At 34.7% G+C, this 25,688-nt stretch overlaps 2 protein-coding genes across 2 annotated transcripts; both read left to right on the forward strand.

The window, feature by feature from the left end:
- Nucleotides 1–2,277: 2,277 nt before the first annotated feature.
- Nucleotides 2,278–2,753, forward strand: LOC148693189 (uncharacterized). Its single transcript, XM_088679145.1, has one exon. The coding sequence runs from the start codon at nucleotides 2,391–2,393 to the stop codon at nucleotides 2,655–2,657; it is 267 nt and encodes an 88-aa protein (XP_088535271.1). The 5' UTR covers nucleotides 2,278–2,390; the 3' UTR covers nucleotides 2,658–2,753.
- Nucleotides 2,754–13,139: 10,386 nt separating this feature from the next.
- Nucleotides 13,140–13,582, forward strand: LOC137741370 (uncharacterized). The gene has a single exon (XM_068481090.2). It carries the CDS (start codon nucleotides 13,224–13,226, stop codon nucleotides 13,488–13,490), a length of 267 nt encoding a protein of 88 aa, XP_068337191.2. The 5' UTR covers nucleotides 13,140–13,223; the 3' UTR covers nucleotides 13,491–13,582.
- Nucleotides 13,583–25,688: the final 12,106 nt, after the last annotated feature.

Genomic DNA, 25,688 nt, shown 5'->3' on the forward strand with positions numbered 1-25,688 from the left:
GCTCTTGCAAAAATTGCATCTCAGGTAAAATTATAAGGGGTTTGAGGGCTTGAGCCATGCAACTTTAATGTCCTTTTCTGTTATACAAAAGCAAAACTAGGAAACTGAAACCCCCATTGTACCCATGTGTTGTAACTTTACAAATGGCGAGGATATGTGTTCTTGCAAATGCCGTGGCTCGTAGAATGACCAAGTTGGCTTTACTTTTTTATCTCAGCATTATTTGTTGGAGGAACTTTCGGATTTTACTTTCTTAATCTAGAAGAATGGTTACTTTCTTTAGCCTAGAATAATGTGTCAAGAATGAGTATTGAGGAGAATTTTTTGTAAGTGTGTAGTATTCAAACGGACATGAAAAAATGTCATTTCCTCCATTTGTATTATGTCATGTGGAGTACCGCTTAAATATTCGGTACTTAAAAAAATCTATCTGTCTTAAAGATATTCATCCACGGAAATATCACATTATATGGGTTATCCTCCTTTCTACCATCTGGATTAGCCTTGTATTCTCAATTATATCGTTTTGTGACTTTTGTTTTCCAGCTATCTTGCTGTCATGCATCGAATAATCTGATATCGACTACTCAAGTTTCTATCGAAATTTGGCGTAGCGTGTAAAGTCTTATTCAATGTGTTTGTATGTGATGGATTAAGACCTGAACAATATTTTAGCCAATTAAACTGAGAAAGCTATGCACATTCTGCTAATTGAGCCCTTTCTTTCTTGTACGGTTTCATTCAAAAAGGAATTTAGGTCAAAAATGTTTATTAAAACAAAGGTATGATCATACAAAAATATGAATTCTAGCAACCTTTTCATTTGGACATTCTCGTTTTACTTTTTTTTAGTTCTCTTTGTTGTCTTGCAATGTTGTTTAAAGATCAGAACGATTTACTTTATCAATCACCGTTTAAAGATCATTTATGCAAAAAATGAACTAAATTTGAAATCGTTTAGTCATCTAATTGTGATCCAATGAATAGATGAACCATGTTTCTCATTTAAACAACAAAATTTTGACAACATTAACCAAACAAATGATTTCTAATTTGGTTGGTTTTTTGGTATAGTTGATCTTTAAAAAGTGATCTAGAAAAAGAATTGTTTAGATCTCCAAACACCATTACAAAATTGGTAAAAGAGCCAAAAAAATTGAAATAAAGAGGTTGCTAGCATTTACCTACAAAAAGTTACTTGCAAAAAAATAATTGAAAATACGAGACTACATTTTAGATTTTTAGCCCAGGAGCTGTATAATTGACCTAAAATCAAAGACCCCTCTACCAAAAACAGAAAAAGTCACTTAGTACTACGGTCTAGTGATATTCCTCTCTGTTCATAAGTCCATCTCCAACCCTGGCCTATAACCTATTTTTCCCCCCTATTCCCCCCTCAAATCCAACGCAACCCAAGCTTAAAATTGGACCTAAAACCTAAAATCTAAAACAAAGCTAGATTTAACCATGATTAGTGGGTTGGCCCATCGTATATGTATATTTTATTTAGTTTTATATTTATAAATTCATTGAATTGAACGGTTAAGATCTAATTTGACGAAATTTAACGGTCCAAATTTAAACGGCTAAAGTAATTAAAAAAAAATCTTTTATGTGTTATATATATTTTTTTCATAGTGTTTAACGAGTTTCATGGCGTCAGTTAGTGATTTTTCAGTATTTGTCAGAAACTAAATATTTTTAGGTTAAAATGTTCATAAAATTAAATTGGGATAGTCTACATAATTTTTTCTTTTAAAAAAGTTACTTTGAGAAAAAAAATTTGCCTAAATTCATTCTTTAATAATCTGGGGCTAAAATTTTAGGCCAAAATGGTTAGAGCAGAAAAGCTATTTTTGGATTAAAACCTAAATTTTTTGGGCTAAAAAGTTTAGGTTTTAAGCTAAGGGTTGGAGATGGTTTTAAGTTCGATTCTTGCCAAGGCGAATTTGAAAGCCTTTGTTAGGCTTAATCCACTCCTACTCCCACAGTCATTTAGAGTAAATAATATTGTTTGTTATAAAAAAAAAATTAAAAATAAACATAAAATAAAATAAATAAATAAATAAAAACAAGAAAAGCGCGTGGCTTTGCACATTGTTTTGCAACCCTATTAGTGTTACCACAGACTTGTTGCCATGATACTGGCGGTTGTGCCTTGATTTTCACTCCCCTTTTCCTATTAGCTTCCTCTCTCTCTCTCTCTCTCTCTCTCTCTCTCTCTCTCTCTCTCTCTCTCTCTCTCTCTCTCTCTCTCTATATATATATATGCATCAATAAATTCAAGAAACCTCAGATTCAGATTTCTCATTTCATACTCCCCCTTTCAAGTTCAAACTTTAACCTGTAAGATCTTTGATCGCAGCAAAACCGGCAAACAAACAGAAAAAATGAGTGCAGGGTGCAAAGCTTGGATTGTGGCAGCAAGTATTGGAGCAATTGAGGCATTGAAAGACCAAGGAGTCTGCAGGTGGAATGGGGTTCTGAGATCAGTCCACCAACATGCCAAGAACAACATCAGATCCTATTCCCAAGTCAAGAAACTCTCCGACTCTTCGTCTTCTGCAATTTCTATGAAGATGCAAAGATCACAGGAAGACAAGTTGAGAAAAGTCATGGAATTGAACTGTTGGGGTCCTAATACCATAAGATTTTAGATTTTAATTATGTAATTTAGATTTAGGGTTTATGAGTATTGGATTATATGTCATCCCCTTCATCATGAGAATTAAACGACTTAATTTCATTGCTCATTGGACAAAAATGGCGTTGTAAAATTTTGATCAGTGTTCTGGTGATTGTTTTAAACCCTTCACTTATTTAACAAATCCATGAACAGGAACCATGAACTCTTCCGGTAGATCCATATCATAAAAGCAGTCTTAACATGGATTTGATGAATTTTAAGATTATCTTTTGCTGCAATAGCAATCAATTAACATACAGATGGATGTCATCCTTTTGGCTCGTGTGTATATATATCAAAGCACAATCAACAATTTAGGATAGGAAACCACATCCTTAGACTTTAAGAATATGATAGGAAGGCTGTTGGCCTTACCAACTCATATGATGTCATATTTAACTTCTTAACAAGTTATTTTCGAGGATGCCCATGGTATTGCTTGCTCCATTAGGCACGTTGAGTGGAACCATATTTACCGTGAGGCTAACTTTGTCGCAGACGTATTGACTCACATTGGTCTTTTTGTGGAACCTCCACATGTTTGGGGTCACTACTTACCTAGTGCCCTCATTGCTTTTAACTTTGATTGTATTGGAAAACGATTGTAGTCGTGGCTTTTCGCTTTAATGCCAGTTCTGTTGAAACTTTGTGTTTATTTTAAAACCCTAGTTATCATTTTATTCAGAAACTAGCTCTCCTATTTTTATGGTTGACCACTTGTATTTTATCAAACATATTTTGGTTTTGAAGATAAAGGAAAAGACTTAGCCTTCCTCAACTAGGTGATCACTTCCGGATTTTTTGGCCTGATTCTTAGGGCCACATTTCCCTCAACCTCTTCAACGTTAAACTTTGGTTTTTCTATATAAATTCGAGGACTTCTCTTTAGTCGATAGATAAGAAAAAGAAATTGAAAAAACCTAGCTAATAACACTGAGTATTTTGAGCAACTAAAGGGTGAGTGTTTTCGAATCTTCCTCAGTGCAAATGAAGGTCTAGATAGAGAGATTCTGGGCTATTTTATCCTGGGGACGACGTGGTGTTATTCGAACTGCTTGCACACATTGGGTAGAGCCGCGAAACGTCTTAAAGAAAGCGACATTGTTTGCGACTCAACCCAAGACAAATTGTCATTTTACGTTCTTCATTCTTTGGTAATATTGTTCCTTTTTTTTATTGTGCAGCAACTCTAACAATTTTAAGACGATCGATTTCTGCAATGGAGAATGAAAACAACACTTTTACTAATGATCTAAACAAACCTATCAATTTTGAAGAACTCCACTTCAAACGTTGGAGGCAAAATATGTTATTTTTCCTAACCACCAAGAAACTTGCCACCCACTACACGTCTAAAATGCCATCACTTCCTGATCAACCCACTGCGAAACAGTTCAAGTTGTTTCAATCCTGGACTGACAATGACTTTCTCTGCAAGAATTATGTCTTGAATGGATTATGTGATGACCTATATGATTACTACTCTTCTTGTAAGACAACTAAAGAATTATGGGATGCTCTCCAGAAGAAGTACGACACTGAATAAGTAGGAGCAAAGAAATTTGCAGTCAGCCGCTACATGAAGTTTCAAATGGTGGATGACAAATCAGTGGAAGTGTAATTACACAAACTGCAGAAGATTGCTCATAAGATCATCACTGAGGGCATGAATCTGGATGAACAATTCCAGGTTGCTGTGATCATAGACAAGCTCTCACCAAGTTGGAAGGAGTTCAAGAAGGATCTGCGGCACAAGAAAAAGGAATTCTCACTGGAAAGCCTAATCACTCGCCTTCTAATCGAGGAAGAAGCCAGGAAACAAGATATGAGGGAAGAAGTGTTGGTTGTTGCAAACAACAACAATCTCAAGAAAACTCATTCGAGGACTCATGCAGCAGTAGTGCTCAAACCCACAAGTAAGAATATGAAGAATTCCACTAAGAATCGTAGCAACAACAAAAACCCTCAAAACTTCTAGAATCCTCAACGAAGTCAGAATAGGAAGGTACCCCCCTCACGAGATGAAGATACTATGCCATTTTTGTGCTACAATTATGACAAACCTGGGCACTTGGTTAGGAAATGTCGCAACAAATGTCGGATTACTCCTCAAGCTAATCTGACTGAGGATCAACTTATTGCTATGATATCAGAGGTTAACATAGTTGACGGATCCAAAGGGTGGTGGGTAGACACTGGAGCTTCGCGCCATGTTTGCCATGATCGCAGACTTTTCAAGTCCTATTCTGAAGCTGAGGACATAAGGGTTTTGTTGGGTGACTCTCACTCAATGAATGTTGCTGGAACTGGTGAAGTAGAGCTAAAATTCACCTCGGGGAAGACTGTCATTCTGAAAGATGTATTGCATGTTCTAGAAATAAGGAAGAACCTGGTTTTAGGTTATCTAATCAACAAGGCTGGATTTACTCAAACTATTGGGGCTGATATGTATACTCTCACAAAGAATGATGTTTTGTGGGAAAGGGGTATGCCACTGATGGGATGTTCAAATTGAATGTTGATGCCATGAATAAAATTGTTTCTTCTGCTTACATGTTGTGTTCATTTAATGTTTGGCATGCAAGACTTTATCACGTAAATAAAAGGCTAGTAAAACAAATGAGTAACTTAGATTTACTACCATAACTTTTACTTAATAATTTTGAGAAACATGAGTTCTGTAGTCAAGCTCAGATAACTAAAGCTCCACATAGGTCACTTCTTAGAGAGATTGAATTACTAGACCTGATACATTCTGATATTTGTGAATTCGATGGTGTAGTAACTCGAAATGGAAAACGATACTTCATAACTTTCTTAGATGATCATTCAAACTACTATTTTGTCTACCTAATGAAACATAAAAATGAAGCCCTAGACATGTTTAAATGTTTCATAAGTGAAGTAGAAAACTAGTTTAACCGAAAAATTAAAAGGTTGCAAAGTGATAGAGGACAAGAGTATGAATCTAGAGCTTTCACTGAATTTTGTAAGAAACTAGGAATTATACATGAAACCACTACTCCTTATTCCCCAGAAGTGAACGACAAAGCTGAGAGAAAAAATAGAACACTTAGTGAACTGACTGTGGCTGTTTTACTTAACTCAGGGAGTGCTTCATATTGGTGAGGTGAAATACTTTTGACTGTTTGTTATGTACTCAATAAGGTTCCCTCTTCGAAAACCAAAATTCCACCTTATGAAATCTGGAAAAATAAGAAACCAAATGTATCTTGCTTGAGAACTTGGGGCTGTTTGGCCTACGTAAGAAAACCTGACCCTAAAAAATCAAAGTTAGCTACTAGAGCTTTTGAATGTGTGTTCATTACTTATGCATACAATAGCAAAGCATATAGGTTTTATGATTTGAAAAACCATGTTGTTATTAAATCTAATGATGCTGATTTCTTTGAAGATAAGTTTCCTTTCAAGTCAAGAAATAGTGGGGGCTCTAGTACTGTTATTATTAGGGCTGGAAAAATTTCCCGAAAATCCCAAACCAAACCGAAAAAGGCCCGAACCCAAACCGAAAAATCCCAAACCAAAACCATCCCGAAAAATACCGAAATTTTTGGTAAGGGATTGGTTTCCAAATCCCATTTGTTCGTTAATCCCGAAAAATACTGAAGTATTCGATTTCCTATTGACTTTTGGGTTTCGGTTCCCATTTCCCAACTCAAAAAGCAAAGCCTTTTGGCTCCCACTAACAGAAGACACAAAATAATATTAATAAAAAAAAACAAGAAAAGTAAAGGCACAAAATTCAATTGGCTTTCAGACTTCCCAACTCAAAAGAAGGCTCCTATTTCCCAACTCAAAAGAATGAGCCTTTTGGCTCCCATTAACAGAATGAGGAAGGAGCAGAGAGATGAATGAGCAGAAAGAGGATGGAGTAGCACTCTTTGTGTTGAGAAGCAGAGAGAGGAATGAGCTACTACTGGCGAAAGCTCTCTCAAATCTTTGAAGCTCTCTCGTCTCTAGTATCGACCCATTTCATTCTCTATCATCTCTAAAGCTTTCTTTGAATTAGGGTTCGAATGAGGATTTACAAATTAGGGATTTACGATTTCGAGCTTTTGATTGTTTCAATTTGGATTTGGATTTGGATTTCTTGATTAATTTTGTGGGGATTTCTAGATTAATTTTATGTGGATTTGGTTGATTTGGATTTCTAGATTTCCATGCTCAATTTCTGCTTTGCATGTTCGATTTCTTTTCTGCTTTGCATGCTCGATATGCAGGTTTCAATTGAATTTATCAACTTCTTCCATTAACAAGAAGCCAAATTTCTGCCCTACTGAAATCCCGAATTTATTTCAGGAATCCCGAAATTCGGTATTACCTAAGGATCAGTTTGGGATCGGGATTTGGATTTTCATCCTAAAAAGGATCGGTTTGGGATTTAGGATTCCATTTTCGGGATGGGATCCCATACCGAACTAGCCCTAGTTATTATGGATGCACCTAGAGTTAATGGAAATGCTGTAATTGATTCAACCGAAACTGATCTCGAGCCAAGGAAAAGTAAAAGAATCAAAGTAGCCAAGGACTTTGGTTCAGACTTTCATGCTTATACTTTGGAAGAAGATCCAAGAACTCTTCAAGAAGCATTGACCTCGTTGGATGCAGACTTATGGCAAGAAGCCATAAATGATGAAATGGATTATCTCGAATCCAATAAGACTTGGCACTTAGTAGATCTTCCTCCAGGGTGCAAGGCTATCAGTTACAAATGGGTGCTAAAGAGAAAGTTGAACCCCGATGGTACAGTGGAGAAGTTTAAAGCCAAGTTAGTAGCTAAAGGACAAAGAGAAAATGTTGATTTCTTTGACACTTATTCACCAGTCACTAGAATAACTTCAATTCAAGTTTTGTTTGCTTTAGCTGCCATTAATAATCTTGTTGTGCATCAAATAGACGTTAAAACTACTTTCTTAAATGGTGATTTAGAAGAAGAGATATATATGGAACAACCTGAAGGTTTTGTAATACCTAAATAAGAACATAAAGAATGTAAGTTAGACAAGTCTCTCTATGGTTTAAAATAGGCACCAAAGCAGAAATGGCATGCTAAGTTCGATGGGTTACTTATCTCTAAAGGTTTTAAAATTAATGAAAGTGATAAATGTATCTATGCAAGGTCTAAAAATAATATGTGCACATTGATATGTCCGTATGTTGATGATTTGTTGATATTTGGATCCAATTTGCATGTTGTGAATGAAGTTAAAACTATGCTTTGTGATAACTTTGATATGAAAGACTTAGGTGAGGCAAATGTAATCCTTGGGATCAAGATTACTAAGTCTATGAAAGGTTTCTCTTTAGACCAATCTCACTACATTGAGAAAGTTCTAAAGAAGTACAACTACTTTGATTGTAAACTAGCATGCACTCCCTATGACTCTAGTGTGAAATTGTTCAACAACACTGGCATCAGTGTTAGACAACCTGAGTATGCGAGCATTATTGGTAGCCTTAGTTATGCTACTAATTACACTAGATCAGACATAGCTTATGCCATAGAGTGTTGTGCAGATTTACAAGCAGTCCTAATGATGAGCATTGGAGGGCTGTTTAAAGGGTAATGAGATATCTCAAGAGTACCATTAATCATGGTTTAAATTATGAGAGGTTTCTCGCTGTCCTTGAAGGGTATAGAGATGTTGATTGGAACACATTGTCAGAAGACTCCAAAGCCACGAGTGGCTACATCTTTAAGATAACAGGAGTTATAGTGTCATGGAAGTCTAAGAAACAGAAAATATTAGCACAATCTACAATGGAATTAGAAATGATTGCATTAGCAACTGCCAGTGAAGAGGCAAGGTGGCATAGAGATTTACTTTCCGACACTTCATTATGGGAAAAACCTAGACCAGCAATTCTCATTCATTGTGATTGCACTGCAACTATTGCAAAGATTGAGAATCAATATTACAATGGTAAAAGACATCAAATACGTCGAAAACATAGCATAATCAGAGGTTTCTCTCTAATGGGGTTGTTCGAATGGATCATGTAAGGTCCGAGCATAATATTGTTGATCCTTTAGCAAAATGATTAGCTTGTGAGAAAGTTTGGAAAACCTCCAAAGGAATGGGGTTAATGCCCTTGGATAATTGAGTCACTTGTGATGGTAACCTAACCAATGGACTAGAGATCCCAAGAAATTAGTTCAAAAGGTAATAACAAGTCATGAAGTGATATGGAATCATGCTATGATATTGAGTAATGTCATTTTAATCACTTACGGAAGCATGACATCCTATGGCGATTGGAAGGATGAGTTTGTGATCTCTTAATGAGAACTTACTCTTTTTGAGTGGGACATCTAGCTATAGGAATGTCCTTGATAGTTTCACCTATGTGATGATGAAGGTGAGGCCGCTAACTGAGAAGTTTAGGGGCAAACTTCTTAACGTTATCACTAAATAGGGATACAAGCACAAGGCTGAAACGTGCTGGCTTCGAACTTCACCCGTAGAAGAGTTGTGTGTTCTTTGTCGTCAGAGGTAGAGTTCAAAACCAAGTGTTACTCTTGTTGTTCTGAGCACTGACACTATGTACTGGTTCAAGTTGATTAACACATGTGCTTAAGCATAACTCTATAACTTGATTGCTCAATGAACAAATTTTGTTTTTAAATAAACAAGTAGGGGATTGTTGAAACTTTGTATTTATTTTAAAACCCTAGTTATCGTTTTATTCAGAAACTAGCTCTCCTATTTTTATGGGTATTTTATCAAATAGATTTTGGTTTTGAAGATAAAGGAAAAGACCTAGGCTTCCTCAACTAGGTGATCACTTCCAGATTTTTTGGCCTGATTCTTAGGCCACCTTTCCCTTAACCTCTTCAACGTTAAACTTTGGTTTTTCTTTATAAATTCGAGAACTTCTCTTTAGTCGATAGATAAGAAAAAAAAACTGAAAAAACCTAGCTAATAACACTGAGTATTCTGAGCAACTAGAAGGTGAGTGTTTTCAGATCTTCCTCAGTGCAAAGGAAGGTTTAGACAGAGGGATTCTGGGCTGTTTTATCCTAGGGATGACGTGATGTTATTCGAACTGCTTGCACACATTGGGTAGAGCTGTGAAACGTCTTAAAGAAAGCGACATTGTCCGCGACTCAACCCAAGATAGATTTTCATTTTGCGTTCTTCATTCCCTGGTAATTTACAAAATATGATTTAAATTGATGATCTCTCTAGCATTACCCTTGAATAATATGGACTACTCAAGTTTCTATAGAAATTTGGTGTAAAGTCTTATTCAATGTGTATGTGATGGATTAAGACCTAAGCAATATTTTAATTTGAATAATACTAGGGAGATTAAATTTTTAAACTAAATTTGCAAACTAAATGATGTGTCATTAATAGAAAATAAGCGTGTTAATCAATAGTTAAGTAATAATCTAATTATCAATATTTACACCATTTAGTTTATAAATTTAGTCTCCCTAACATTACCCTTTTAATTTAGTTTGAACTATGAAGGAGAAATTAGAACTTAGAAACTAGAAGCAATCTTGTGGAAAAATGAGTAAATTATATTAGTCAATTAAACTGAAAAAGCTATGCACACTGCTAATTTGCGACCTTTCTTTCTTACACGACTTAATTCAAAAAGGAATTTGGGTCAAAATGTGTATTAAAAAAAGTATGATTATACAAAAATGAGGAATATTACTGACCTTCCCATTTGCGACATTTTCGTTCTATTTTATTGGCTCTTCTCATTTTGCAATATTTTTTTTGTTGATCATAATCATTTACTTTCTCGATTACCCTTTAAAGATTATTTATACAAAAAACTAGCTAAATCCAAATCATTTAATCATGTAATGGGTAACCAATAAATAGATGTAACATATTTCTCAATTAAACAACAAATTTTTTATAACGTTAATTAAACAACTAAATAATTTCTACTTTAGTGATTTTTTTTAGAGTTGATCTTTAGAGGGTGATCTAGAAAGTGAACGGACTACATTTTCCTAAAAAAATCACTTATACAAAAATAGTAATAATACGAACTGCATTTTAAATTATTAACCCCTTACATTGGAGATAGCATAATTGACCTAAAATCAATGACCCCTAATTCAAATTTGGTGTTTTGGAATACCAAAAACAGAAAAACCGAAAAACAAGAAAAGCACGTGGCTATTGACTCCCACAAAGAGGAGCGTTTCACTACCCTACGAGTCATGACCTAAAAATGCATGAGCTTTTTGCCCATTGTTTTGCAACCGTATTTGCAAAGAGGAGCATCATGATTTTTGACACTCAGAGTTCAATTCATGGAAGTTCCCAGTTTTATCTCAATTAGCGCACAATGTATGATACCGGAGGAGTGCAAGTTGTCCAAAATGAACAAAGATTGACTCTGAGGCATGTGAGGTAAAAGTTTTTTTAATATGAAATAATCAAATATTTTTCTTATATTAGATGAAGTTCTATCCCGATTATGTACTTAATTTTAGCTTTATATATATATATATATATATATTATTTGTTTATTTTCTTTTTTCTAAGAGACAAGTTTATAATTTTAGAATATGAGAGGTTATTTTAAAATAGGTATTCATCAATTTCCCCCCTGAATTTGTGACCATTGGCCAATTTCCCCCCTCAACTTTAATTTTGGCCAATTTCCCCCCTTAACTCTCATAATTAGTCAATTTCCCCCCTCAACTTTAATTTGGCCAATTTCCCCCCCTCAACTCTCAAAATTAGTCAATTTGCACCTTACTGTTAATTTTTATTTTATTTTAATTTTCCATCTATTCTTTTCTTAATTTTCAATCTTTCTAATAACTTCCAACAAAGTACTAAAATTAACATAAACTCACCTGCATAATATAGGGTAAAATGTACAAAAACATAATATAGTTAGTATGTGATATGGGTTTATTATAAGAAAAAGTTATGAATCGGGTTTAAAGCATGTAGAAGAAGAAATAAGAACAAAAAGAAATAATAATCCTAAACTCATGGATCAGACCTATTTCAATAAAATGGGTTATTCTTAATAAGGAGTCGAAAATTATGAATAGACTAGCCATTTTTTCACTAAAGCTCGATTCTCCGCAATTTACTTGAACTTAGCTTTCACTTTTATAAAGAAAATTGTATTCACATACAAAAATTTACACATCAATCCTTTTCGTTATCAATTTTGTATAGTCAAAAATTAAATAAAATTACTCCATACTGATTTATTCAGACTAATAATACTATCTATGATAAATTGTAAAATTCTAAATTTTAATCTATTTGTAATAGGATAAAGATATAGGAACATGATTAACATTTTCTTACACACACTTGTTTAATTATGATCAAATTAAAAAATTAACATTAGGGTGCAAATTGACTAATTATAAGAGTTGAGGGGGGAAATTGGCTAAATTAAAGTTGAGGGGGGAAATTGACTAATTATGAGAGTTGAGGGGGGAAATTGGCCAAAATTAAAGTTGAGGGGGGAAATTGGCTAATGGTCACAAGTTCAGGGGGGATTTTTTATGGTGTGTGTGATTATAGCGTGGGTGGGTCTAGCAGTTCTCAAATTTAATTGTGCACTCCAAATTTTTTATATTTAGAAAGAAAGACTCTCATGAAAAGTATATAATTAAATTTTTGATGTGCCAATAATAGTTACCTTTAAATAAAGTAAAAATAAAAACAAAATTGTTATCAAAACAATTTTTTTTTTAATGTTGATATTCAATTTGTTCTCATAATGTTTGAACACAAGTTTCACTTGAGGTCTATTCGTAATTAAATTATTACCGAATCACACCAACTCAAATTCATATTTGATTTGTGGATTCCCTTGATTTGGGATCGAATTCGTATCAAATCCCAACCCGTTGAATTGGTGAATGCGGAAAGGTAGCAAAACAATGACAAATTGAAAAATGAAATGAAATTAATTTAATCGATGCTTTATTGTGCAGCTAAATTAAAAATTTTGTTGTCACTTGTATTATGGTTTAGTGATATTCGTATTCACTTATGAGTAAGAGATCTTAAATTCTCATGAATAACGAATTCGATATTAAATTATGATTTACTCATTGTGTAACTTAACTTAAATCTGACATCTTGTGACCAAATTATGGTTAATTTAGCCCAAATCCAATATCTAAGGAAATATATCACTGTATTCAAATTTGAGTTTTTTTTAATTTTTTTTTTGGGTTAAACAATAGAGGGATGCACGTGGCTATGGAGGAGAACAACTTTTGCGTTTTCCCTTGGGCCGGATGAAAAAAAAACAAGCATCAGCACGCCGTTTTGCGACCCGCGTCTTACCAATACCACCGGCTGAAGTCCCACCCGAACCACTTTTTCTCGTCAACAGTCCAACACTTGTCCTCAACTGGTGCCGCTGTCGTGAATCTCACTGTTCTTTTACCGTATCAGCTGGCCTATATAAATGAAATGTACACATAACCTTTCACCCACAACAAAAATTCAAAAATCTCCTTCCATACCCTCACAACAACAACAAAAAAAAAAAAAAAAAAATGAGTGCAGCCTGCCGAGCTTGGGTGGTAGCAGCAAGTATAGGAGCAGTGGAGGCACTGAAAGACCAAGGAGTCTGCAGGTGGAATGGGGTTCTGAGATCGGTCCACCAGCATGCCAAGAACAACATGAGATCCTATTCCCAAGCCAAGAAACTCTCCGACCCTTCGTCTTCTGCAATTTCTATGACGATGAAGAGATCACAGGAGGAGAAGGTTAAAAAACTCATGGAGTTGAATTGTTGGGGTCCCAATACTATTAGATTTTAGGTGCTAATTAGGTATTTTAAAGATTTTATGTTTATGAGTATGGATCTGTCATCCCCTTTTTACATGAATTATACGGCTTAATTTCATGATTACTCGTTGAATCGTTTGTTACTTCCTTTTATTTTATTTTAATTTTTTGCGGAATTAGCATTTCTTGAAAGTGAGAGCAAATTAAGAATCCTTGGGCCTAAAGTTAACTTGCGGCTTTGGTCAAAAGATTAAATGCTGCCTCCCTAAATATACAATTTAAGAGAAATTTTGCAATATGTATACCAGTCTGATTTTTTCTGTTTTGTTTTTGCGTTCCTTTTAGTTACTATGTGTCGTCATTGATAGCAATTTAATTAGAATTTTAAAGGATGAATCACAATTAAAAATTGGATGAAAAAGGGAAAATAAGAGAACAAGATTAAAATAACATACTAACCCAGAAATTCAAAAGAGAATTCAAAAGAGGATTGGTGAAGGCACTGGAAAACTGAAAAGAAAATGGGGCACTGAAGGCATAAAAAAAATATAGATAACCAAAACGCCTTTAAATCACCTTTCTCAGAAGAACTTGGGAGCTTAACTATCTTCAACCCTTCCTATCTATGGAGGAACTCAATGCTATTGATGATACACATATTGGAGATCCTTTGTGTAGTGACAGGTTGATCTGGCCGGAGACCAACAATGGGCAGTACTCAGTGAAGACCGGATACCACAAGGAGCAAGCCCGTATCAGCCCCCCGGTGTATCCCGAGTCGGGTTTGGAAGGTCATCTGGAAGCTTAAAACGCCGGCAAAGATCCGAACTTTCATGTGGAAAACCTTACACCGGGCTCTTCCGACGATGGATGAATTGTTCAAAAGGCGTTCTGCTCCCAATTCGACTTGCCCGATTTGTCACAATCAGGATGAATCGATCGAACACTTACTGTTATTATGCCCATGGGTAGAACCCCTCCGGTTTGGGGGAATTCTCAACCTCAAAATTGACAGGGATGCGGTTTCGAGCTGGGTGGAGTGGGTTCTCTCTTTCTCAATGGAGCATGGCGGTCCTAATCATGACAGAGTGGCCCTCCCTTCGTATGTTGCCTTTTCATGTTGGCACATTTGGAAAGCGAGATTCAAATTTTTGTACAATAACTGTCCAATCAATCCCACACAGGTTTTATGTGCTATCTCCAATTCGGCCGGAGCTTTTTTCGAAGTTGTGAGAAGGAACCCGGATCCCTCAGATCAAGGTACGGTGGCTGTTCGTGAGCCCAGGTGGTCTACTCCTCCCACGATGTTCACAAAAAATAACGTTGATGCCAGCTGGTCTGCGCCGGCGTGCTCGGGCTTTGTGGCAGTTGTTCTTCGGGATGCCGATGGCTTTTTTGTTGCGGCAACCAGGCATGCTATCAGGGCTCCGAGTGTGGGCGCAGCGGAAGCGATGGCTATCCTAGAAGATTGTGAGTTTGGATTAGCTCTGGGGCTTCGAAAGGTAATTGTGGAGTCGGATTCCCTTGATTCTGTTTGCTCTCTTTCGGAGTCTCCCGAGCTGGGCAGATGGGAGGTCTTCCCTTCCCTTGCGAAAGCCAAAAGGTTGGGGAGTCTTTCCAGGACTGTCGCTAGTCTTGGATTCCAAGATCAACCTGACGGCGGACTCATTGGCGTCGCAGCAATGTGTGGAGATGCGCGATATTTCTTGGGTCAACAGACCCCATCTTCACTGGTTTTTGTGCTTCAGAATGATGAGTTACCCTGCCCTTCTTAGACCTGATTTGGTACTAGGTGATTCTGAAAAAAGTTACTGTAAAAAAAAGCTGGGAGCTGTTTTTGTGTTTGGTAAACACTCGGCTTCAGCTTTTTTTCACAGTTTTGGATAAAAAAAGCCAAAAACAAGAAGCTGCAAAACCCAGCTTTGAAAAACCGGATTTTTTTCATATCTGTTTTACATAAAAGTTTACCAAACACTCTAATACTGCTTTTTTTTCTTTTCAAAAGCACTTTTACAAAAAATTTTACCAAACACTCTGCTGCTTTCTTTCACAGCTGCTTATTCTCACAGCACAGCAGAAGCAGCTTTTTTTCAAAGCACAGCAATACCAAACCAGCCCTTAATGTAATAGGGGCAGTGGAGGGGCGACGCGAAAGCCTAGCTATGGTGTCTTCCTTGTAACTTCCTTTGTTGTCCGTAGTTTTCCTTTGCTTTGTTGTTCGCTTGCCTCGTTGTAGGTTCTCCTTGTATTGACTGACATATATTTGCCCGGTAATGAATTAACCAGTTTTCAACCAAAAAAAAAAATTGTAAAATAAATAAACAATAAATTTTGGGGCAAAACATCACATAAAAGCTGGACGCGTATGAAATGGTCCGTAACCATGACTCCATAGGCATACGACAACCCATATATTTTTTTGTTTGTTTTAATAAGCCGGTTCATAAGATTCATACGTCTCGTGAGACTTTAGTAACCAAAAACAGATATATTGAGATTCAGATTAAAGTATTAATTCTTGTTTGTTTTTTAAAATTGAATTAGAATGGATTACCCATTAAATTCGAAGTATATTAGAGGTAGGTGGAACTTTTCATTTTTAGACGACATGAAAGAAACTTCTCGCTTATTTAATTAATCCTTCTATATAACGAGAGGGTATAAGTGAAATTTAATATTTGATACCAAAGGAGGCCTACCATTATGCCAAGTAGTCAATGATTCTTGCCATCCAAAATGGTAGGAGCAGGTAAAAGAAAATTATAGCAATAGTCTCTTAACTTTAACTCAATTGGACTAATGGTCATTCAACTAAAAATTCATTACTATTGGTTCCTTAACTCATTAAAACGTGCATCTATGGTCATTTTCGTTAACTCGTCAAAATTCCATCAAAATGAGTTATGTTAGAAGAACTATTACTACAATTGGGTTAAAGTTGAGGGATCATTGCTCCAATTGGGTTAAAGTTGAGGGACCATTTTTTCAGTTAGGCTAAATTTGATGGACCATTGTTACAATTTTCTCATTTGGTTTTACATATTTGGCCCTCAATTCAGCCTCATATGTGTGGCATGTGACTTATTTGACAAAAGTTATAACGGAATTGAAGAAAATGATCATACTTGCACGTTCTAAGGAATTAAGGGACCAATGGTCATGGATTTTTAGTTGAGAGACTATTACTCCAATTGAGTTAAAGTTAAATGATCACTGCTACAATTTTCTCGGTACGTAAAGGTGCACAATACTGCTCTATAGTTTCAAGCCTTGATATAATAAACAAGAATAATACTTGGCTACTCAAAGATAAGTAAGAACTCCTACTCAAAATTATTAGTATTTTAATCACAAAGTTTTGTGCTTATGATTATAACCGTCAATACTATGAATCACACTGTAAAAATCATCTCTGCAAAAATAAATTGAAACTAAGGTCATTAGTCAATCTATTTTAGATAATACATAAACAGTTCGTAATGCTTTTATCAATACCGTTCATTTGTTTTTAAATAGTTTGATGGCTAAACGATTTTAGTTTAAATTGATTTTTTGTAGAGGCGATTTTTATAGGCTGGTTTATAATATGTACGGTTCTGATTATAAACACAAAGTTCTATAAATTAACAACAAACAATTTTGAGAAATTTTTAGTAGAAGTTCATACTCATCTTTGAGAAGCCAAACATTGTTCAATAAACAATACACCTAAAAGTGTCTTCCAATATTATTGCTTACCCAACTTTTATTTTATTTTAATTATTATTAAAGGTTTAATTTTTGGACAAAAAAAATAAATTAAAGTTTAACTTATTGTGGTGAATATTGTTAATTTTTAGGTCACTTTCTGATGTTAACATGCATGTTTTATGTTTTCCAGATTTTACAACGAAATTTCCGCTACTCTTGGATTTGATGTTTGAGCTGGAGATTATGATTAATTTATAAGTCAAGGTTTAGAATTCTGTAAAAGAGATAAAAACTTGTGTGAGGTTTTGTTTGTCTTTAAACTTTGTTGAATAGCACTACAGTTCAATCAAAACTCGTCACATGACAAGTTTTAAATATAATCTTTTATAATTTTTATATTTAAAACTGTAATAATTAATTTTCCTACTAATTTACTATATACACTATGAGATATTGAGATTATCTAATGGTTCATTTTTTTTTTTCCACTTCTCTCTCTCCTTCATTTTTCTTCCCAAATTTTCTCTACCATCTTCTTCCCCACTCTGTGCTTTTCCTTTCTTCATAAGAATCTGGGGAAAAAAAAATTAAGACATTAAAATTTTCTTCCCAATTTTTTTTCTACCGTCTTCTTCCACACACTACACACTGTATCTTTCCTTTTTCTTCATAAGAATATGGAAAAACAAATTAAGACAATAAAAAAATTTCCCCAAATTTTATCTACCATCGTTGTCCCCAACTCTGTGATTTTGTAAGCGTTGTTAGTTTGATTTTTCTCTATCTGCTTGACTTTTCTTATGTGCACGCAACCTCGATTAAAATTCATATCTAAGGGATTTTCACCTCTAAAATAAAAACCCCAATTCCTCTAATTTAAATAAAAAATTTCCATTTTAAACTAACATGAAAGTTTAAAGGTGCCGTTCGGCATTCTTCTTACTTTTCAATGCTGCACTCTCATCAAGGGATATATATAAAATATACCAGCAAATTTATTTATGTTTATTATTTGAGAATATATGCGACGTCCTGGGCAATGAAACGTTGCTCATAATTGAAAAAATGAACAAAAAGCTAAAAATGAAATATGTGTTGGATTTTTCTTTTTTCATTTCATGATAGTTGGAGACGAAGGCTTAATTGTTCCTTCTCCATATTCTTATCAAGAAAGGAAGGACACTAAGTGGGGAAGAAGACGATAGAGAACGTTTGGGAAGAAGAGAGAGAGGGAAAAAATAAACTATTACATTAATCTTATGTTGTATATTAATTAGTAGGAAAAGTAATTAGGAGAGTTTAAAATATAAAAATCATAGAAGATTAAATTTAAAACTTGTCATGTGGCGAGTTTTGATTGGATTGTAATATCACTCAGCAAAGTCCAATGACAAGGAAAGTCTCACACGAGTTTTTTTTTCTTTTTCCTCAAAAGGTAATATATGAAAAATGTGCGTGTGCATGTGTTAGCAGTTGATTGATTGTCAATGTGATAAACAAAACGCACAAAAAATATTATCACATTACGTGTGTGACTATTAACCGTTGACGGAAGTATGTCTCACAACCCACAAACGGCTGATTGTTTCGCGCGCACAAGCGGAAAACAAACTGTTGAGACCACAGCTCAGAAAACAATGGCGTTTGGATTTCTCATTCACAAAAACGAAAAGGAAAACAAGGGTGCTAGTCGTAAGAAAGGAGTGATGTCGCTATCATATGCTTAGTTGGGCTGGTCGCTACGCAAACCCGTCCCAACCTGGGGGCTGTTTCTCCAAAAACCCGGTGGAACCGCCACTTGTATTTCAATGTATATCCCAAATCCAGGTTGCCTCACACCTTATATAAATCCGTGTACGTACACACACCTCTCTTTACACCAAACAAACCTACTTTATCTCACAGATAGACCTACTTATTACCAGAACTTAAGCTAACCTTTCAACTGAAAGAAAAAAAAAAAAGAAGAAATACCAGATCCTATGTTCAATCTAAAAGACTACTTCCTGTTCAAGCATCTCTGCAATGTCCAATAAGATGATGAGAAGTAAAAATGAGCCGGATGAATCATTGAAAAAAGTTATGTATTTGAGTTGTTGGAGTCCCATTGACACATGTACGTCTTACTTACATATATATTTTCCTTTCTGGGTTCATTTGTATTGGTTTAAGGAACCAATGATAAGTGTAAACTGTGAAAATCTAATGCCACTTAATTCACATTTCTCTTGAATTTATTGTCCACTGCAAACAAAATCTAAGTAGGCATTTGAATGTTAAGGAAATGGCCCCTTCTATTGCTTACTTTTTATTCCAACAATAATTGATATGCCAATTTTTTCTATGATGTGGGATTCATGAGATTATGTTATCATGTAGGACCCATGTAAGATTTATTTTCTGTAAGAGAGTTAGTGTAACTGCATGGGAAAATAGTTAGTACGCGCAATATTACTCTTCATAAAAGATTGAACGAATTTAGATTAATGTCGTTTTATAATCGAGTTTCCTTGAGAATTTGAGAAAGAATCATAATCATTAAATTTTATTAAATAATTGTAAGTATCCCTATTTAATGTTTCTTTTTCTTTTTTAAGTAATTGTTTGTAAGTACTACATTTATATAATAACATCTATCTAGTGGGAAAAAAATGAATGTCACATATTACCCCTACTTTTTTAGGTGCCAAATGAAAACATTTTTGACCTTATTGTTAATTGCAAAGTAAATATATGTCATAGTTGAGGGTTACATAAGACAAATCATGGTGGAGGCGAAATTTGTTTTCGTGACATGTCAATCAACTAGCCTATCGAGTGATTGGTCACTGTTTTAGTGACAAATGTAATTGTAATTAAATGTCAGTCACACTTTTGGTTTAATATTTTGATATCGATATAGCTTGACAAAAAAAATTAATATCGATCATTTGAGAACTTTAGAGGTTTAAGCATGTATTCCTTAGGATCTTTGGGTAAAATCCTTGTGAAGCAAGAATTATGAACTTTAAATCGTTACAAATTTCATTAAAGGGTAATGTTTCTTGCACGCTATTTTTTTTTATATCTTCTAATTCTCCTTCAATTTATTCTATCCAAGAGTTAGTATTAAGCATGCGTCCCACGTTTAACAAAATTTGTTGCCAAAAAGTAATTGTGACTCAGTTACAATTTGGTACTTAGATTAAAAAAGGCAAAAAAAATAAAATAAAATAAAAACAAAAAACCTTTGGTAATGCTTTGTTGAGAATGAGCTCCGTCATGGTCAGTAATCTATCTTATTTTGTCTTAGCGTAGATATATACTTTCAAGTATGAATACTTTCTATAAGAAAGTATTAATTCCTAACAAATATTTTATAGAAGAAACATATATGTAAGAAGTTTAAGAAGTTTTCTTTAATATATATTAAGGAATTCCTTATGTAAGGAAACCAATCACTCCAATTTGATCAGTTAGGGTGTGGTTGTTTCCCTTCACTAGCCCTCACTGGATTGGACTAGACTAATAGTTAGTCCAGTCCCATGTTTGTTACTTCACGGGACTAGCTTTAGTGGGAGTAAGCCAGACTCGCCTCGACTAAGGACCATGCTAAACGGTCTTAGTGAGAGACATCGTGAACCATGGGACTAGCTAATCCCTTCGATCGCTCTCTTCTCGACTCTTCTATCTGCTCGCGTTCTCTCCCTCTCTCTTCGTCCCAACCTTGAATCGTGAACAAAGACCTCGATTCGAACTTCAATCGGAGAACTCATAAGCTCCATCGTCTGATTCACCTTTGCTCAGATCGATCACGCCCTCCGATTAGGCTCTTTCCTCCTAGACCTCAATTTTCGACAGCAAGGACTTCGGGCTCCGTCCACCTTAACCTCCTCCACTACTACCTCTGCTCCGCCTTGCCCCTCACATCTCCTTCTTCCTTGCTTCCCACAACTAGAAAACCCATAAAAATTAAACCCAGAAAAATTGAACCTAGAAAACCCAGAAAAGGGAAAGGGGAAAAAGACAATGGCACAGATAAAATGGCAGAGAAAGAGGAGAGGGGAGGGATGCAGTGGGCTAACAAAAATATGAGAGAGGAAGATGAAATGAGGGGAGAGATGCAGTGGGCGGACAAAAATATTAGAGAGGAAGATGAAATGGCAGAGAAAGAAGAGAGGGGAGGGACGCGATGGGCGGACAAAAAAAATGAAAGAGGAAGATGATTCTAGAAAGGAAGATGAAATGGCAAAGAAAGAGGAGAGGGGAGGGATGCAATGGGCAGACAAAAAAAATGAGAGAAGAAGATGATTCTAGAAAGGAAAATGATAATTTAATAATAAAATATTAGTATATATAGATTAAATTAATGATAAAATATTGTAAATATAAATTTAATAATATAATATATGAGTTCTGCTTTTTAGTTCAATACGGTACCAAACGCTTCACTAAATCAGTCCAACTTAGTCTATTCTAAGCCAGTTCAGCTTAGTCCCTGAAGCTAGTCTACTCCGAGATGGTCTGATGCAACAAACGCACCCTTAATAGATTAATTAAGCTATTAGTTTGATGCATAAATAAAACCAGCTTGAGCTGAGCCTTTATCTTTAATGATTGACGTGTGTGGTTTCAATTTAAATCTATCCAAACCGGCTTAAATCCAAATCGAACCAAAATGTTTCGAAATTAAACCGAACCACAACGTCATGCATCTTACACTTACTCCTAGTTTATTTACAAAAATAGAGGACGGCTTTTTTTTTTGGAGTATTTCTTAAACGTCAAGAAGCTTTCATCGAATCTATTGCCTAATTAAACTAGAGATACTTAATGATAGGGTTGTTTTCCAAACCACGTGTTAAAACATTATAAAAACCAGAAAATAGCAGCTGATTTAGAAAACCAGCACCACAAATCTGGGAGCTACATAAACCTGGATTTCCAATTCAGTCACGGTTTTCAACAATCCCACTCAGAGTTCTTCCCCTGTTCCCCATATATATATATATACATACACGTTGACATGCTTTTCTCAGCAAGAAAAAAGAAAAAAATCCTACTCCCTTTATTTGTTGAGTGATCAATCTTCCCACCTTACAAAAACAATCATATCTTTATATCTTCCTTTCTTTCTGCTCTGCGATTTCGATAAAATTAGGAAAAGAAGAAGAGAGAGAGAGAGAGAGAGAGAGAGAGAGAGAGAGAAAGATGGGAGGTGAAAGACGGGCGTGCAAGTTTGAGATGGCGTTGAAGTCCATGCAGCGCAAGATGGATGTTTCGGCTGCGGCAGATCACTCATCAGCTGCTCCCAATGAGGCCAAAACCGGTTGGCGCAATATTATTGCTGCTAGGGCTGCGAGTCCGCCAAATACGATGGCCCTTGAGGATAAGAGAAGAAGAGAGAAGGTTGAAAATCTTATTCACTTAGTCTGCTGGGGACCCAATTAAAAATTAGATTATCCTTGTATCATTTTCTGTTAAGATGATGAGGGGTTAGATATTTGCAGCAAATTCCTTTAAAAATTTTGTTGTGATAGAAATGGTGGCTAGGCCTATAACTTGCAAACAGTTTGTGGAAGAGATGATATGTATAAATATAAACAAGTACTATCATACAATTTCTGGTTTATTTTTTACTTGATGTATATAAGTCACGAGGCCTCCTTTTTACGAAGGACTCTCACTTGGTGTTATTATTATTATTATTATTATTTTAGTACACGATATTATTTCCATTAAGAAGATAGAGAGCTGGGTTAAACCTCGTAATGAGTTAGCAATAATATGGTTCAAATTCATTTTGGATGATCATTGAATATAAGATCTTGTACTTATCAATAAAAAGGAGTACCATTAGACCGTAGTACTAAATTATCATGGGGTGATATTATTCACCTAAATTATAACACTATGTATTTTTCTTTATTTAAATTATACACATAAAATGATATACGTAATAAGTTTTCTTGATACATAAACACAAAAATATCTCCTTTTCATGAACTTCTAGTAGTAAGACTTGTATGTATTTTAACCTTATTCAATTTGCTCATTGACCTATTGAAGAGAAGAATCCCCTTGCATAATTAGTGTCCCTTCTTCAGTTCTAACTAGGAGATCTTATATCCTTATAAGTTTAAATTATGTGTCCCTTCTTCAGTTCTAACTAGAAGATCTTATATCCTAATACGATTAAATTATGTGCATAATTTTTCTTTGTTGTAATCACATAATATTTATCTTCTCGTCATGGAAAGGGTGCTTCCTTTTTCTTGTTGTGGTACCATGGAGATTGAGCCCAGGATTTGGGATTTGAGATCTATGATTTATTTATTAAATTATTTTATTACAAACAATGTTCAGCACTAATTTACAAAAAGAGAAGGTGTTTGAACTCAAATTGCAAGTTTGCAAAGGAGTAAAGAGGAAGGCCCAAAGGCAACCCACCAGTTTTCGAGATCCGTGGTTTAGAACTTGAAGTTTAGGTTCGGGTTTATTAATCTAAACTACATTAACAAAACTCTATTTGTTAACCAAACGAGAGTAAAAAGACAATTGTATCTTCTACCACAAAACAAAAGCATGGGCAGCACTCAAACTAAATTTTACAATTGTTTTCCAAAATCTTACCTAAGGGTGATCCTACCATCCTCTAATTTTAAAAAATAAAATATAAAAAAAGAAAACTCCTCTCTCTAATTCAAATTCCTTTTTTCTCCCTTTCTCCTTCCCATTTTAAAATAAAAATAAAAATTATTTTCACACACAAAGTGTGGGGCATATGCTAGTAGGTATTGAATGGTTCTATGTACACCCAAGCTCCGTTTCTAGGCACCCGAAATAATTTAATAAAGTTCTAAAAACACCCTTCTTTTACTTTGTATAAATTTATTTTTCTATGGACCCATCCTAAAACTATACCAGGCCCTTGCTATTTATAAGAATAAACGTGAAAAAAAATATCATTAAACCTTAGTACTATCGTTGAAGTTTGGTACGAGTTTAAAGTCGGAGTTTATGCTTTTGGGCTCATCTAGTGTGCTTAAGATCCAAGGCCTGAAGATTGTTGGATTTGGGTCATGATCCAGGGTTCGATGAGGCCCTAGAAAGGAAGCGTCATTATTCACCTAATCAATTCCTAACCACCACGCTAAATACCCTGCACACCAAAAATCTTGTGAACATTTTTGCTCACCACCATTTAGTATAGTGTATACTCACTATCTTATTTATCACAGTTAGATGAGTTTGAATTTTGAGATCTGTGTAGTAGATAGACACAAATCTCAAAATTCAAACTCATTTAACAGTAATAAATAGAATGGTGAGCATACATCAAATAAATGGTGGTGAACAAAAATACACTCGACAACCTTAGCCAACTAATCTTGTAAATGCAATTAACAAATCCACACCTAATTTCCCCCATTTTCATACCATCATTAAGTAACCATACCCACCTCAACCCAATTAATTAATAATTCCCATTGCCTTTTCGCTTACGTTAATTAATTCCTTCACGTTGATAAGACTCAACAGGTTTGCCCGTTACCGTGGGAACTTGTATTAGCATTTAGATTCGAACAAAGTTTCATGTTTGGCTACTTGAATAGAGATCAATTTTTAAATCACTTTAGGATCGATTTACAGAATTTTATGTTTACAATCAAAATTATTATGTAAAGATTATCTATGTAAAAACTTAATTAAAATAAAAATTATTAAATGTAGCAAATAGATAGACGATTTCTAATACTTTTACCGACTTCATTTGTATGTTTTTATAGATCAAGCAATCTCATATTTCATTAATTTTCTACGAAGATTTATAAAATCAATTATTCCAATCATAAACATGAAATTTTGCGAAATGGCTCTTGTTTTATGAATTACTCCTCGTGGTTTGAGCAGCTTCTTTTGTTAATCACAAAATTTTATATTAACGTTTGTTTTCTTTTGTGAGTACTTAGCGTTTGTTTTCTTTACAAGGTTTCTTCTAAGAAATCTCTACAAATGTTTTGTGAAATGCAACAATTATTAATTTACTTTGCTTGCTAGTACTAATAAATAAAATTCCCAAAAAAGTTAGATATCTCTGTCTTTTTCTAATACATTCAATATGACGTAGGGGAGTAGGCTAAACATAATCAAGATAATTTGATTCGAATTTGTCTTTGGCGAGAAAGACGAAATCGAATCAAATAGCTCTTATTTACTGATGAAGACTAGAGAAGAGTATCACTAGACTAAACTAATAAGTTGCTTAATATCACTCTTTTAAATCAAATGAAATAAAAATTTCTTATTGCTTGGAGCTTTGAGGTGATTCGTTACCTACCTATAGAACGTAATTAGTCATACTAATATGAGAATTTAAGACATACTTAATATGACTCTAATAAATCTCACACCTAATTATATGTCCTATAACTTATTATTTTAATATGTTGCTTAGGTACACATCAACGGTACAAAACATACAAATTTCTTAGATCCTAGTTTAAGCTTAAAATAACTTAAATCCAAAGTATAAGGGAGAGGAATATTTACCACACTTG

Source organism: Pyrus communis, chromosome 11 (assembly GCF_041283825.1).
Source record: "Pyrus communis isolate YQ-2024b chromosome 11, ASM4128382v1, whole genome shotgun sequence".
Taxonomy (NCBI): Eukaryota; Viridiplantae; Streptophyta; class Magnoliopsida; order Rosales; family Rosaceae; genus Pyrus; species Pyrus communis.